Below are 16194 nucleotides of genomic sequence, written 5' to 3'. Positions count from 1 at the left end.
ACTCTGAAAATAATTCTATAACAATTCTGCTCTTGTTTGGTTACCCAAATGTTACCCTTTTCATTTTACATAATAAAGAATTTGTATTTCACGAAGAAAATTTCAACACAATTTTAATATTCTTAACAAATCCTACAAATTCCTTGCTTTTAAAAAAGCCTAGTCTAGAATGTTTTGAACCAAATCTTGCTCTTCAGAGTAGGTAGCAGTGGATTGATTTTAAAACAAAATTATCTGAGTTACAAAGTTTAATATCTGTTCACTTTTTGCATAAATCAAGGAAAACGTAGCAGCATTTATGAGTGCCTATCAAGTTAGAAAACAGAGTCATTTTTTGTTTGCGTTAGCCACAAATACTTAATCTCCTAACCATAAACCAAGTGGGCAATCGACTACTTACTGTTAATTCATTGATACAAAGAGCAGAGACTGGAGCTCGATGGCCTCGGAGCTGGGTTAGAAACGACAGTTTGTTCAGATCCCAGATGATGCAGGTTCGGTCACGGGACCCGCTGACAATTATGTGATAGGCTAATGATGCTGTGGCACAGGTGACAGTATCAGTGTGGCCGAGTAAGGCCTACAAAGGAGAACAGGAAAAAGCCAGGGTGATCACAGGGACTGTACTCTGTGGGGGCGCTCCAGAAGGTCTTGGATGCACTTAGGAATGACAGGAGCACGTGCCGGGAGCAGCAGCATTTGGAAAGTCTTCATTCTCCTGTGCCAACTAGCTTCGCCTCATCCCACAGGGAATAGAGAGGTCCGGAGGCCTCTGACCTCCATTTTTGCATCACTTGTTTTCTGGCCCTGGGCTAGTATCTTAGAAGGAAGGGAGCATGGCAGCTGCAGTCCAGTCTGGGTTTCTTTGTATCATTTCTACATGGAGATGTATCAGTAATGGCCCCCAAAGTACTGAATTTAAACTCTGCATTGTTTCTTTTATGCCACCATCTTCTGTTAGTCTAAGGAACTACAATTGAGTGAGTTTCTAAAAAAACTGCACAAACAGTGAGGACTGCATGGTTATGGTACATGGAAAGATAAAGGGGAAAATGTGGTTCTGATGAGTCTGCTGAACTCCTGTTACTGACCTGGAGACATGTGTGCCCAAGAGATCCCTCTTCAGACTGGAATAAGAACTTTTGTCTTTGGTTAGAATATGAAGAGAACTAGGACCCAGGGAAATGGCAATGTGGGAGAATGAGCATTTCAGAGAAAAAGATTCAGATTACTGTTAAGAGTTCCTGAGAATTTACTATTTAAATAGTGAGTTGCTTTAAATGTTTTTGTCATACATAAATCCTTTCTGAATTCTTAGATCCCAGAAGGCTGTTTTACATAAGAAGTATCTTCTACTGAGGGATTATTGGCTGGTCCAGGAGCTTCAGAGCCTATTTTCTAAACTGAAAATATTGTAAGCAAGAGAGTTTGGATAGCTGACTACACTGTCAACCTTGTATTTGTTCTTGTTGATACTATGTATTTTTTTTATGTGGCCTACCTTTAGACTCTGCAACTAACGAAGTTTCCTACCTATACACATGACTGGTGGTATCAGTACAAGGGGTTCCACTCTTTCCACAGATATTTAAGACACCACTGTCCAGGTCAGGCTTTAAAACAGCTTTGGAGGCACACAAAACTGAATTCACATCCTGGCTTTACCTCTAAATGTGACTTGGGCCTGTGTCTTAACCTCATCAAGCAGTGGTATTTTCAGGTGTAAACAGGGATTATAAACTACATTGTAGAATTGTGAGGACTGGAGTTTTACATTTTTTTTTTTTAATTTTTTTTTTCAACGTTTATTTATTTTTGGGACAGAGAGAGACAGAGCATGAATGGGGGAGGGGCAGAGAGAGAGGGAGACACAGAATCGGAAACAGGCTCCAGGCTCTGAGCCATCAGCCCAGAGCCTGACGCGGGGCTCGAACTCACGGACCGCGAGATCGTGACCTGAAGTCGGACGCTTAACCGACTGCGCCACCCAGGCGCCCCAGTTTTACATTTTTAAACACCCAGTACAATGCTCTGAACATAACAGATACTCAATAAATGACAGATATTACTGTTACACTGCCTTTCAAATTTGTATCCTAAAATACACTTAGGTGTATACTGCATTAAAAAAAGCTTTATGGCAAACTCAGCAACAAAACAATTATTAAAAGATGATGGCTTAATTATAAAAGGTTTCTTGCTTTAAGAAAAATTTTATGAGAGCCAGTACATAACAAGTAATCAAATGATAAGTGAGGCAAGAGAAAAATAAAAGAATCCAAGAGTTACTAGTTCAGCTGAATGGAAATCACCCAGAAAGAAAATTAATATGAATCAATAATAGCAAATTTAATTTGGTTTGGAAAAATCCAATTTACATACAATACCGTTGACTCTGAACAACATGGGGATTAGGGGTGCTGACTTCTGACACAGTCAAAAATCTGTGTATACCTTCTGACTCCCCAAAAACTTAATTACTAACAGCATACTCTCGACTGGAAGCTTCATTGATAACATACACATTTGATTAACAGATATTTTGTATGTTATATGTATTTCATTCTTACAATAAGGTAAGCAAGAGAAGAAAATATTAAGCAAGTCATAAGAAGGGGTGCCTGGGTAGCTCAGTTGGTTGAGCATCTGACTCTTGATTTCAGCTCAGGTCATGGTTTCATGGTTGTGAGATGGATCCCCATGCCGAGCATGGAGCCTGCTAGGGATTCTCTCTCTGCCTCTCTCTCTGCCCCTCCCCTGCTTGCGCACGCACAAAATAAACAAACATTAAAAAATGTTTCTCAAGATAAACATTAAAAATAAAATCATCAGGAAAAGAAATTACATTTACAGCACTCTATTGGGTTTACCGAAAACAGTCTGTATATACGTGGGCCAGGGAACTTCAAGGCTGTGTTGTTCAAGGCTCCAATATATTATACTTAAATGTATTAAAAAATTTATTACCTAAAGATGGCTTGCTTCAGATTTTAAAAAAGGACCAGCTTAGATCATTTTTAGAAACAGTATCTTCTGATTTCATTTCTTTTTTTGTTTTCAAAAACCATTTCTAACAAAAGAACATATATTTTTTTGGTTTTGTCCTTTATATCCGAAGCACCCTGGAATTAAGGAAGCTTGGTAGTTTCTCTAAGGTGCAGGCAGCCGAGATGGAACATGCCTGTCTTCCATTTGTTACCTGTTTGAGAGTGAGGGTCTTAGCCTTTTCTTTCGAGGTGCCCATCTCCCAGACACACACCACTGTGCTCGTTCCACCTGTGATGACCAGCTTGGGGTTGGGGCAGATTGCACAGAGAATCTGGCCCCACTCAGACAGACACTCGTAAACAGTCACTACCTGTAAAATAAAACACGTGAGACACACATGCTATCAAGAACCACAAACTTCTGAATCACAAGGAGCACACTGGGTGAAGGAGAAGCCCTACGTGGGTACCTCAAAGGCAAATGCCCGTGTACATTCTGGGCTGGATTCCCGTTAGCAACATTTCCACTGAGGCTCCACCCTGAACTGCCCCTATAGTCTCCTAACTGCAGCTGCTGTTAGAAACCATAACAAAAAGGCCTTTGCTTATAGTGGGTGTCCAGTTAGTCCAGTCCAGTAAAATGATGTTCTGATTATGTGATGCTGTGTGCGATTCAGGGGACAACCTGATAGAAAGATGTGTTTGCTGTATCCAGTTGGAGGTAAGTGGAAATCACGAGTGCTGCTGTTTAATGAGAATGCTAACTAAACGGAATCATGTCACAGTGCAATACACAGACTTGCGCAAACTAGATCCCTCCTGAATGCAGAGAGTGAGCACAGGGCACTGATACTACGGGACAGGTTTCGTGTCAGTCATTTAAGAGTACAGAAGTGGTAAGTGGGCCAGATAATGACCCCACCAAAAAGAGGCTCTTTTAGTTGTCAGCAATGTTGAATACCTGGCTGCCTAGGACCTCCTGGAGGAATTCTTTGAGTGGGAGGGAAACTGCTAGAGCCTGGTACACAACTTTTCAAAGGAGACTTGCTCTGTAGGAAACATATCTTTGTCCACTACCTCCTTTATCCTGATCTGATGCAGCAAAGCTCTCCCTTCCTCTGGGCTCTGGAAGAGCAGCTGACTAGCCCTGGGCTTGGGCTCTTCCCACCCAGTTCAAGCAGGATATCCAAACCACAAAAGAGCAAGATTAAATGAGCAAGAAACAATGCAAACCTTGTCTGACTCATAGGTTCCCAGCCTGCAGCTGAGGTCTGCATAGCCCCAAGCGAAAGTTTTGTTCCAGGTTGGTGGGATAAGAACCTTATTCTGTTCTACTGCAAGAATGCCTTTATCTGTACACACTATTTGTCCCACAGGTTCTTTAAGTTCTATAAAAAACAAATCAACAGATTAGAATGGGGACAAGGAAAATGAACCTTGTAATCCCATATATAGGAGATCGTTATCTCAAATACCACAAATCAAGCATCCTGACACAGACATTAGGACAAAATGACCTTAGAGGAGGAGCTTGGCTTTTGAGTCTTTTTGCTGGGTGGCCAGTCAACTGGGACAGGTGCTGCAGGACTTCCTTCCAGCCCTCCTATCTCCTGACACTCTTGGGTTTGGCTCCTACCAGTCAGCCTGTCTTCTGCACAGAGTAACCTGGGATGCTCTTCAGAATGCCATTCGAAGACCTTCAACCAAACTTGGCCTTCAGCGCCTCCAGCCTTAGACTGGTGATACCCAGCCTTAGACTTCCTGGTCCCCCAAGAGGCCCGACTCCCTGCTCTGCACTGGAACACTGCTGAGCCCACCAGTGCTCTAGAACTGTCACTGGCAGTGAGTGGAGCTGGCACAGGGCAGTCTGGGTAATGAGCCAAAATGGCATAGAGCTGGTAGCCTAACCAACTAACCAGAATCTGATGCTCCATTTTTTTGGATCTGTGTAACAGTGACAACTATTACGATGCAAAAACATTTTTTCATTCTAAGGGGAAAAATATCTACTTGAATAAGTACTTTTAGATAACTCCTACCAATATTAGCTAGCTAAAAGACACTTGTAGTTGGTATATTAAAAATGCAGTCTTTTTACTGTTATTTCTAAACTGGCAGAACAGGCATAAATGAAGATTACAGAGGTTTTTCTACATCTATAATAATAAAGTTGAGCTACAAGATTTGGTATATTAGGAGTTTTCACTATCTTAGCAGGGTGGAGAAACCTGTTTGGTACTTTTAGTTTTGTTTATTTATTTATCTTATTTTTAGAGACAGAGGGAAAGAAAGTATCTTCAGCAGCCTCCTTGCTCAGCACAGAGCCCAAAGCAGGGTTTGATTTCACGAACGATGAGATTATGACCCAAGCAGAAAACAAGAGTTGAATGCTCAACCGACTGAGCCACCCGGGTGGCCTATTTGATTCTTTTTGATGAAAAATCCGATAGGCCAAAAAACCCAAAGCAAAACAAAAGGAAAAGGAGAAAATCTAACAAGTATTTGGTGATTTATCGCAAGAACTGTAGCACTTATTACAAATGACACTATCGTTGAAAAGCACATTTGTTATTGATAAACTAGGATTCCTCCGGAATCATGAATCAAAGGTTGACTTCACATCACCTCACCTTTTACAGGCGTTAGAGAAGGCCTCAAGTTGTCTAGGTGATGGAAAAAGATCTTGTCACTTGTAGATCCCGGTGGGGCAGAGGTGCCCGTACTGTCTCCGTTTAGTCGGCTCCTCACTCGCTTTGGTGGATGAGGTTTTTTAAATAACTGGTAGGAGAGAAGAGAACACATCTTACAATGTAAGCTAACATTTATTGAGCCCTTTTAAAAAAAAAAAAAATTTTTTTTTAATGTTTATTTATTTTCGAGACAGAGCATGAACGGGGAGGGTCAGAGAGAGAGGGAGACATGGAATCTGAAGCAGGCTCCAGGCTCTGAGCTGTTGGCACAGAGCCCGATGCGGGGCTCGAACTCATGGACTGTGAGATCATGACCTGAGCTGAAGTTGGACGCTCAACCGAGCCACCCAGGCACCCCCATTTATTGAGCCCTTTTTATTTTTATTTTAATTTTTTATTTTATTTTTTTTTTCCTGAGGTAACAACTTTTATTTATTTTTAATTTTTTTTCAATATATGAAATTTATTGTCAAATTGGTTTCCATACAACACCCAGTGCTCATTCCAAAAGGTGCCCTCAATACCCATCACCCACCCTCCCCTCCCTCCCACCCCCGATCAACCCTCAGTTTGTTCTCAGGTTTTTTTAATATGAAATTTATTGTCAAATTGGTTTCCATACAACATCCAGTGCTCATCCCAAAAGGTACCCTCGTCAATACCCATCATCTCCCCTCCCCTCCCCTCCCTCCCACTCCCCATCAACCCTCAGTTTGTTCTCAGTTTTTGAAGAGTCTCTTATGCTTTGGCTCTCTTCCACTCTAACCTCTTTTTTTTTTTCTTCCCCTCCCCCATAGGTTTCTGTTAAGTTTCTCAGGATCCACCTAAGAGTGAAAACATATGGTATCTGTCTTTCTCTGTATGGCTTATTTCACTTATTAGCATCACACTCTCCAGTTCCATCCACGTTGCTACAAAGGGCCATATTTCATTCTTTCTCATTGCCACGTAGTACTCCATTGTGTACATAAACCACAATTTCTTTATCCATTCATCACTTGATGGACATTTAGGTTATTGAGCCCTTTTTATATGCCAGGTGTTAACGTTTTCATTTTAGTGAGGCTTCATGACAAACACTAGGTACTCTATGATCACGCTCTACATTTGAGGAAAGAACTTTAAGGAGGCTCAGAGGGATGCCACACATCTTTCATCTTAGTAAGTAGGGGCGAGACCATGTGCTTTTTAAAAGCTTGGGTTACCACCATACTCTAGGTCACTCTGATTTGGTAACTTTTCAGAAGTAAATCAATCTACAGTTAACAATGACTTTCCAATGATTTTAAAAAGTAACCAATTCTTTATAAGCCACACACCTTTCTGTACCACTGAGGGCACTCCTGTACTCCTGCTGCCGGTCAGGGCTGGGCCAAGTACAAAGACTTGCCATTGTTCTGGAGTGTTCCCAACCATCAAGCCTGGAAACCTCCAGGTTGCTTAACAAGAAGGGAGTCTAGGAAAGCCTGGGTGGCTCAGTAGGTTGAGTGTCCAACTTCAGCTCAGGTCATGATCTCACGGTCTGGTCCATGAGTTCGAGCACCGTGTCGGGCTCTGTGCTGACAGCTCAGAGAATGGAGCCTGCTTTGGATTCTGTGTCTCCCTCTCTCTCTGCCCCTCCCCCTCTTGCACTCTGTCTCTCTCTCAAAAATAAATAAACATTAAAAAAATTAAAAAAAAAACAAACAAACAAGAAGGGAGTCCGACAGAGACACCCGCGGCAGGAACCAAGAAGGCTAGCTACGCTAAAGTGCGGAGCCTAGGGCGCTTGGGAAAGGTGAGTGGTTAGAATGGCTCAGCAGAGCAGGCCTTTCCCCCAGTGCTGGTTACTCCTGGTGTGCTCTGGAGGATGGGGAGGAAAAATGGTATAAAGTCTCTCAACAGGGGTTTCCTCATCATGAGGGTGAGGGAACAATATAGCATTTGGGTGTCGAGTGACTAAGCGCTTGGGTCTTTCTGTTCAGGTTCCAGGTAGTGGTCAGAGCAGCTAGGGCAGGGCCGGTTCCAGGCACTCCCACAGCATGCACTCTCATACCAGAGCACTGCTCATGCCTGTATCAATAATCCAATCCGGACCACTACTATCTGTTCCCTCAACTATTAAGAGCTTCCCAGGTGGTATTCTGCCCCTAATGTGGCTCCCCTACAGTGTATGTATGAGACTGTAGATAGAATGATCTTTAAGTTTCTATTTTAATTCTGGCTAATTAACGTACATGGACAGAATGATCTTTAAAGTATGAATATGGCCATGCCATTTCCCTGCTCAAAGTCAGCACTGGCTTTGTACTGGCATTGGGATGAAACCCCACCTCTGTATGCTGGGCCCCCAAGACCCCATCTTCTTCCCTGACTGTGCTCTTCCCATCCTCCTGCCAGATGCTGTGTAGACACAGGAACACCTGCCCCACACTAGTCTGTGAGGGGAAATGCTCTTTGAACAATATTTCTGTTCATCTGGACTGCAAAAGGGAGGAGGAAGCAATAATCTAGGAACCTACTGAACCTACTGGGTGGCATGGCTCTTCACTTAGCCTACACTTATTATATTATACGGTCATTCATCATCTATAGCAATATTATAGCTTAAAAAATGAAACTAAGAGCATCAATGATGAAAATATCCATACCTGTTTAGGGATCTGACCAAAGTTATTAATGAACCCTATGGTGGCTGTCTCCTTTAATGGATCATTTATGTTGTAGATATCCACTTGACCCTCATAAAAAAGATGGTGGAAGACATTTACAGCTTCTACTGCAGCAGGGCCTTGCTGTTTATAGCCAAAGATTAAGTCAATCCACTCATGCAGATGGGCACTCACGTAATCACATTCCAAAGCCTGTAATTTCAAAACATAGGTTCAGTCACAGGCTGACTTTTATTACTTGTTCAGAAAGCAAAAGAATTGGCCAGTGGTCAACAGGAACTAAAATAACTAAAAAGTTATAAGAACAATATCTGTAATTCGAACAAATGGGTGATGTCTCGCTCAAGGTCTTCTCTTTGTATTGTGGTCAGTGACCCAGGGAAATCCAAATTCAACTGCAAAGGGTACTCCCGTTACCTCACGATGGACTCTGATGAATTCCCGCGGGTCCCCTTTTGCCCACGGTGGAAGGATAACATCGCCAAGCTTGGTGCCATTTTGTTTACAGCCTGTGCAATTGGATAAATTAAAAAGAAAATGAAAGATGGGATAAACAGTACTTTTACATTAAAGTAGCCAAGAAATACTGGCTTAGATTCATTACCTGAACTATGGAATTTTACCACCAGAAAGAACCCTCTGAGATCATCTACTCTGATATTTCCCTCAGTCTGCTCCTTAGAGAATTCCATCAGAGAGATTATTAAGTGTTAGCAAAACTGAGGGGCCCGCCCTGTCAAATGACTTCAGAAAATGCTGACTTATGCAAAGTTAAACATGTTTCTTCTTGCAAAACTCCTCAGAGGCACAGCCCTTCTCTAGGAGGGATATTAGACACAACATTTCTGAAGCGTAACTGACCACAGGACTCCTTTTTAATGAAACATTTTGTGAGGCTGCTGTTTTGAGGTTAGAAAAACTGCTCAAATTCAATCCCCTTAGGACTGCACATTTGGAAGATCATTAGCAATTTCTCTCAAACCTTCTTTTGTTTGGGCTTTTCCTGAATGCTTAAAGCCTGGTGAGTCATCAGCAGTTAACCAGTACTGAGTTTCTTGTCTTAATGTTTTGACAAAATTTTGCCACTCATATGGAGGCTGCTGAAGGAATACCTAACTTCTCAGTCACTAGGGAGTTGGAGGGCTCTCTTTGCTAAGGAGGAAATGAAAATACCACAGTCTTCCAGAAATATTTGCAATGCATGTCATTTCTCCTATTTCTGATTCTTAAACTCTTGAGAGAGCTCTGCAGAACTGACACATATTTTGCTCTAAGGATTCTCATTAAAAACGAAGATCTGAAATCTAATTCTTTGGTGTTAGTATATCAGTAACAGGAAAAAAAAAAAAAACTTCTGGAAAAACTACAGGGCTAACCTGGGAGAAACAAAAGTTGTGACAATGCATACAGGTGATATTTATTCCGTGGAAACTGTTACTTTAAATCATAGACAATCTGAAAAATATTAAAGAAACTGTTTGCTATAAAATCTATCCACAACAAAACATATTAAGTGGAACTGGCAGCTCAGGAAACAGGTCTTGTCTTTTCATTTTTTGGAAGAACAAAAGGTTAACTTTAGCTTGTAGTTTTCTTAGATACAAATCAGATGATCAATGACTCAATGAACAGTAATGTTGACTCAACGGCAGTTGGTTAAATAAACGGTTACATGAGAAATTTTCAGAAGTACAATTGTTCAAATTCTAGAATACAAAGGCAGTTCCAAGTGAAGGCCAATAAAAATATTTCCCATAAAAACAATCTTGTTTTTGTCACTGTTACTTGATGGCTTATTTATAATGTGGTATGGAGTGAGAACTACAAAAATCAGTTTACTGTTTAAAGGAATGTCTTTACTTGGTTGGAAAAATTGCCAGATGACTTAAGAAAAAAAATAAAACAATCAAGTTATTACCATCTCTCCCCCTCATTCACACCTCCAGTCCACTCCTCTTGAAATACCAGACCCAATTTTTTGATAAGAAGCAACTAATAATTCCCAGACTTGACATATAATGTACTTTTCAAAAAAATATGCTTATAATCCCTAATATTTAATGTGATACAATTTTATTTCACCAGAAATATCTGTAATTTTAACATTTAAAGAGAACACTCTTTAGTATACTCTTGGTCTGATTCTGGTACTCTGTAGCTCTCCTCCAGGTACATCTGTATCGAGGGTATAAAAAGAAGACATGGGGGGGGATGGGGGGAGTTGCTACACATCTCAGAACCAGGGCAAAAACCCAAGTGCTCTTTTTTTTTTTTTTTTTTTTTTTACATCATTTACTTTCTTTTTTGGGTAGAGGCCAAACAGTGTTTTATTTTGTGTTTTTAATTTAAGTGAAATTTACTTAACATAAACTTAGCCATTTTCAATTGAACAATTCAGAGGAATTTAGTACATCCAGAATGTGGTGCAGCCACCAACCCTATCGAGCCCTAAAACATTTTCATCACCCCACAGGGAAACCTGGCACCCATTAAGCAGTTGCCCCCCATTCCTCCTGCCCTCCTGTCTCTGGTGACCACCAATCTGTGTTCTATTATAGATTTACCTGTTCTGGATATTCCATATAACTGGAAACAGACATTATGTGATCTTTTGTGTCTGGCTTCTTCTACTTAGCATAATTTTTTGAGGTTCATCCATGTTATAGCATGTCTCAGTAATTCATACTTTTTCATGGCTGAATAACATTCCAGTGTATGTAGATTCCACAATTTGCTCACTCATTGATAGGCATGTGGCCTGTTTCTACTACTTGGCTACTGTGTGTAATGCTGCTACGAATAGGTGTGTATATGTACTTGTTTCAGTCCTTTTGGACATATATCTCAGAGTGGAATTTCTGGGTCATATGTGATCCTGTTTTTAACTTTTGAGAAACCACCATACTGTTTTCCACAGCAACTCAACCATTTTACATTCCCACCAGCAATATATGAAGGTTCTACTTTCTCCACACCCTTGCTGGATCTTGCTATTCTTTCTGTGTTGTTTTTTTTCATCACAGCCATTCTAGTACATGTGAAGTGGTACCTCACTGTGATTTTGATTTGCATTTCCCTAATGACTAATAATGGTGGGCATCTTTTCATGTGCTTATTGGCCATTGACCTTCTTTGGAGAAATGTCTCAGGTCCTATGCCCATTTTTTTTAAGTGGGTTATCTTCTTGCTGTTGAGTTGTAAGAGTTCTTTATATTTTGGATACTAGACCATTATGAGATACATCATTTGCAAATATTTTCTCCCATTCTGTAGGTTTTCTTGTCACCTTCTCCATAATGTCCTTGGATACAGAAGTTCTACATTTTGATCAAGTCCAAGTCATCTTTTTTGTTGTTGATGTTTGTGCTGTTTCTTTTTTAAAGTTTATTTATTTGACAGAGACAGAGAGTGCATGTGCATGTGTATACACACACGTGCGAGCAGGGGAGGGGCACTGAGAAAGGGAGAGAGAGAGAGTTCCAAGCAGGCTGCCAGTGCACAGCCTGACATGGGGCTTGATCCCACGGACTGCAAGATCATGACCTGAGCCAAAATCAAGAGTCGGATGCTTAACTGACTGAGCCACCCAGGTGCCCTGATGCTTGTGCTTTTGATATCCTATCTAAGAATCCATCGGCAAATACCAGATGATGAAGACTTAGTTCTGTGTTTTCTTCTAAGAGTTGTAAGGCTTTAGCTCTTATATGCAAATAGTGTTTTTTAAAGTGTGTGATTTCATGGAGGAAAGATGATTTATTATGAAGGTGAGCATGACAAAGACAAATGACTCTTTTTTAATTTACTTATTTAAAAGTAGATCATTTAAGTTGGATTTGTAAGTGGGCGGGGCTAAAACATTTTTGCAACATAAAACTGATCCAGTGTTTCTGGAAGATTGGGGCTATCTCTTTCTTTGTATACCTCTCCATATTTTTTTCTTGGAAAGTGGTGTCCCCAGGGAGGAGAGTAGCATTCTTCAAAGGTGAATTATAAGTGAACACAGCAAAACACTAATGTACATCTGTATCCAAATGCTGTGTATGCATTTCTTGTTTTTCCCTGTTCACCATCTGTTCTATTCCTTTAAGGAGCCATCACTCATTCCAACTCTAAGGTCCAGAACTTGGTGTCTTTAGCTACTCAAAGTTGAGCTCCAGTCCCAATCAGAGATAATGAGAACCACTTTTAGGTTTTATGCTGGGGCTATTGAGAGAGTCTCATGATCTTTCCCATTAGACCTGAAGCTCTAATTTCACAAGGTTAGAACTGCCAATCGACAAATAAATACAAATTATTTAAAACAATTTTTAAAAAGAAAAATTACTCAGGTGTTATCAGATATGAACATTGCTCTGAATCTTCTGTTAATGAAACTTTATGAGGTAATAATGATTTACATGTTGAACTCTTAAATACGATAGGGTATGAGGTATGAAAAATATATGAAAACAGAACAGTATCTGGCAGGATTATTCTAAAGTGGAAACACTGGAATATGTTTTAAAAGAAATACTCAGAAACCTAGATCAGCAAACTGTGTTCCAAGAAACTATAGCCAAAATCAAATCTACTTCCTGAAATTGCTGGATTATATATATAAAGAGAAGAGAGTGCTGATGAAACTTCTCTCCTTTTTATAAATGTTGATTTGTCTGTTTCTAGAAAATACTACCCTAACAGGATATAGAAGAGAAATATTCTAAATTTCTAACTTTAAAACATATTAGTATGCAAGCTGAGAATGCCTCAGGCGATACAGAAGATTAAAAGAATACACTGGGGAAAAAAATACATGAAAATTTGAGTATATCATTTCAGCAATAATTTCAATCATAATAATTTTTTTTCTAAAGTTTATTTATTTTGAGAAAGAGGGAGAGAGAATCCTAAGCAGGCTTAGCACTGCCAGTGCCAAGCCCAACGTAGGGCTCGATCCTATAAACTGCGAGATCATGACCTGAGCCAAAACGAAGAGTTGGACACTTCACCGACCGAGCCACGCAGGCGCCCTTCAATCACAATAATTTTCAAATAAAATTTTACTTCATCTTTGTTTTTTATTGAAATAACAATATTCTGACCATTAGATGTAATATGGTCAATTTGTAAATTTTCCTAAAACTCTACACTTGAAACAGCTATTTTGAACATAAATCTATTTTTCTTTTTATATTTACTCCACACACTCGATTATAGTAAACAACAGCTGCTGAAACCACAAGGAAGTCTTTTCTTGTCAGTGTGTACTGCAGATAATAGTCAGGAAAGTGACATTTCTATTGGTTAATGTTCCTAGGACGGTGCCACAGCCGTACGTACCTAGATCAAAGTTGTTGGAATTGAACAGGAATTCTGGTAAGTAAAAAAACTCTGGGATAAGTTCTTTCACATCTGCCATGTTGTGCTTTGATGCTGAATACCAGGCCTCACGTACACTGTGGAACATTCGGTCAGCCAGGTCAAAGTGGCCTCCCTGTAGGCGGAATGAGAAGACACCTCTCTGTTAGAGAACCATCCCCACCTTACAGCTTCTGTCAAGCTCAGGCACTTGAAAAACCCACATAAATACATTTGGTGACAAATTCAATTTCCCATCATCATCCCATCGTCTCCATCATCCTGCATCAAAAATATAAAATTTTAAGGGGCGCCTGGGTGGCTCAGTCGGTTGGGCGTCCGACTTCGGCTCAGGTCATGATCTCACGGTCCGTGGGTTCGTGCCCCACGGGCTCTGTGCTGACGGCTCAGAGCCTGGAGCCTGTTTCAGATCCTGTGTCTCCTTCTCTCTGTGACCCTCCCCTGTTCATGCTCTGTCTCTCTCTGTCTCAAAAATAAATAAACGTTAAAAAAAAAAAATTAAAAAAAAATATAAAATTTTAAATCATCATGAAAAGAAAATTAATCCAATCCTTTTGGGGATATTCTTTACGAAGAGTGCTTAAAGTAAGTATATATTTTGTAATCAAAGTGAAATCCAAGTAAGATTTTAAAAATCATTAAGAAATTAGCTTTTGGTGAGAGGGCAAGAGTGTAAGGAAATATGAATTCTTCCATGGTTTGATGATGCTCTCCTAAAAAAGAAAAGATTCTAATGTAGCCATGTATAGCCATCTATATATGTGTGACTAATTTTATAAATTAACATGACATTCAAGTTCTCACACTGCCAAGAATTAGGTGAAAAACTAAGAAGGTGATCAAAAGAAGTTATAGATACAACAAATTCAAATAGAAAAGGGTTTCTTTCGCTAACACAGCCTCATAGATACACCATCCTTTTCCTCAAACTCCTTATTGCTGAGTTTTAAGCGAACACCGTGTATCTGTCTTTCTGATGAAGCTCATTGCAGGAAAATGCCAAAGTCCATACGATTCCACCAAGGCCTGCCACCTCTCTGATGTCATCCTCTATGACTTTCTCCCCCACTTACTCTGCTTCAGACGCTGGCTTCCTTGCTGCTCCTAAAACATCTCAGGCACATGACTGACGTGGGGCCCTCGCATGGGCTATTCCTTCTGCCTAGAACACACTTCTCCGGATGTCTGCATGAGTAACTCCCTCACGGCCTTCAAGTTTTTGTTCACATGCCGCCTTTCAAAGGGGACCTACCCTGCCCAATCTATTTACAACTGCACTGTGCCTACCCCTACCTCCTACTCCTGTGCTTTCCATCCCCCTTTCTCTGATCTGTATTTTTCTGATAGCATTTATCATATTTTAAAACACTTTAAAATGTATTTATTCATTATCCTTATCTGTTTCCCTCAACTAAAATATGTAAGCTCTACAAAGTAGGGCTTTGGTCTTTACCCACTGATATCTTCCATGTACTTAAAACAGTGCCTGGTACACAGTAGGTATTCAATAAATATTTGCTGAATAAAGGAAAGAGAATGTGGAGAAAAACAATTAAAATGAAGAAGACAGCAAATGAGCTAGACTGTACTACTCTTTTTTAAATTTTTGTTGAATTCAACCAGTCAAGGCTGAATTCCATATACCTGGCTGGAAAGCACATAGTAGGTACTTGCTTCTTTGACTAAAGGACGCTGGCACTTGTTTACTGTAAACAAATTCTAGTTAACTCATCAATTTTGATACAATGACATTCCACTTGAATTATGTTTGACTATTTTCAGTGACTAAAACGTCATAGGGCTTCTTGTAAGACAAGATAATGACATTAAAAAAAAAAGCGCCACAATTTTAAATAGAAAGAAGGCTTGAATGAAATAGAAAAATACTACATTTAGAGTTTTACCTGCAGCCTTAAGAATATCTGAGTGAAAGGCTCCATTCTTACTAGGTATGAAGCCACAATCATTGCAGATGAATAGTGGGTCCCATAGTGGTAAGCTGGAGTTTCTCCTGTTCAAAAAAATTAAAGCATGATTGAAAATAAAAGAAGAGTAAATATGGAAAGTAAAATTGGTATTAATAGGCTTGAAAACGTAACACACACGTGAGAGCTATGACACTACACACAACTGGTATCGGCATTTGTAGTGTGGGAACTTTATGGCACCGCTACTCCTCACTTACATACCTGGCGGTAATCCATCCAAATTAAGTAGAATTCAATGCCTTTCCCCACAAACTTAGCACATTTGGCAATTCATGTTTTGAGGCTTACTGTAACAGATAAACCTTATTAGCAAACTATCTTCCACTAAAGCAGGATTTTGACTTACAATGACTTTTTATGAGGTTCTGGCTTTGCAATGATGTATTTCCAAATTGTCTATGAATATTGTGCAATTGTTATTACTCTCCTTAGCAGGGAATAGAAGGTCCACACATGGAATACTGTTAGGCTTAGTTTTTCTTTCCTTTGTTTGTTTCACCCATTTGAGGGAGACACATGA

The 16194-nt window shown here is 40.0% G+C and overlaps 1 protein-coding gene across 14 annotated transcripts in view; it reads right to left on the bottom strand.

Annotated features, from left to right (window-relative positions):
* The window catches only part of WDFY3 (WD repeat and FYVE domain containing 3), a 276232-nt gene that overhangs the window by 15225 nt on the left and 244813 nt on the right, over positions 1–16194 (bottom strand). For all 14 annotated transcript variants that reach the window (XM_027059971.2, XM_027059983.2, XM_027059961.2 and 11 more), the window contains 8 exons: positions 15591–15697; positions 13648–13801; positions 8746–8837; positions 8308–8520; positions 5618–5765; positions 4221–4375; positions 3200–3358; positions 401–580 (listed from right to left, as the gene is read on the bottom strand). In XM_027059971.2, coding sequence (XP_026915772.1) covers positions 401–580; positions 3200–3358; positions 4221–4375; positions 5618–5765; positions 8308–8520; positions 8746–8837; positions 13648–13801; positions 15591–15697 — 1208 coding nt within the window. The remainder of the gene's footprint in view (positions 1–400; positions 581–3199; positions 3359–4220; positions 4376–5617; positions 5766–8307; positions 8521–8745; positions 8838–13647; positions 13802–15590; positions 15698–16194) is intronic.

This window comes from Acinonyx jubatus, chromosome B1 (genome assembly GCF_027475565.1).
Source record: "Acinonyx jubatus isolate Ajub_Pintada_27869175 chromosome B1, VMU_Ajub_asm_v1.0, whole genome shotgun sequence".
Lineage (NCBI taxonomy): Eukaryota > Metazoa > Chordata > Mammalia > Carnivora > Felidae > Acinonyx > Acinonyx jubatus.
Note: the sequence above shows the minus strand (reverse complement) of the source record. Positions and strands in the feature narration are given on the sequence as shown.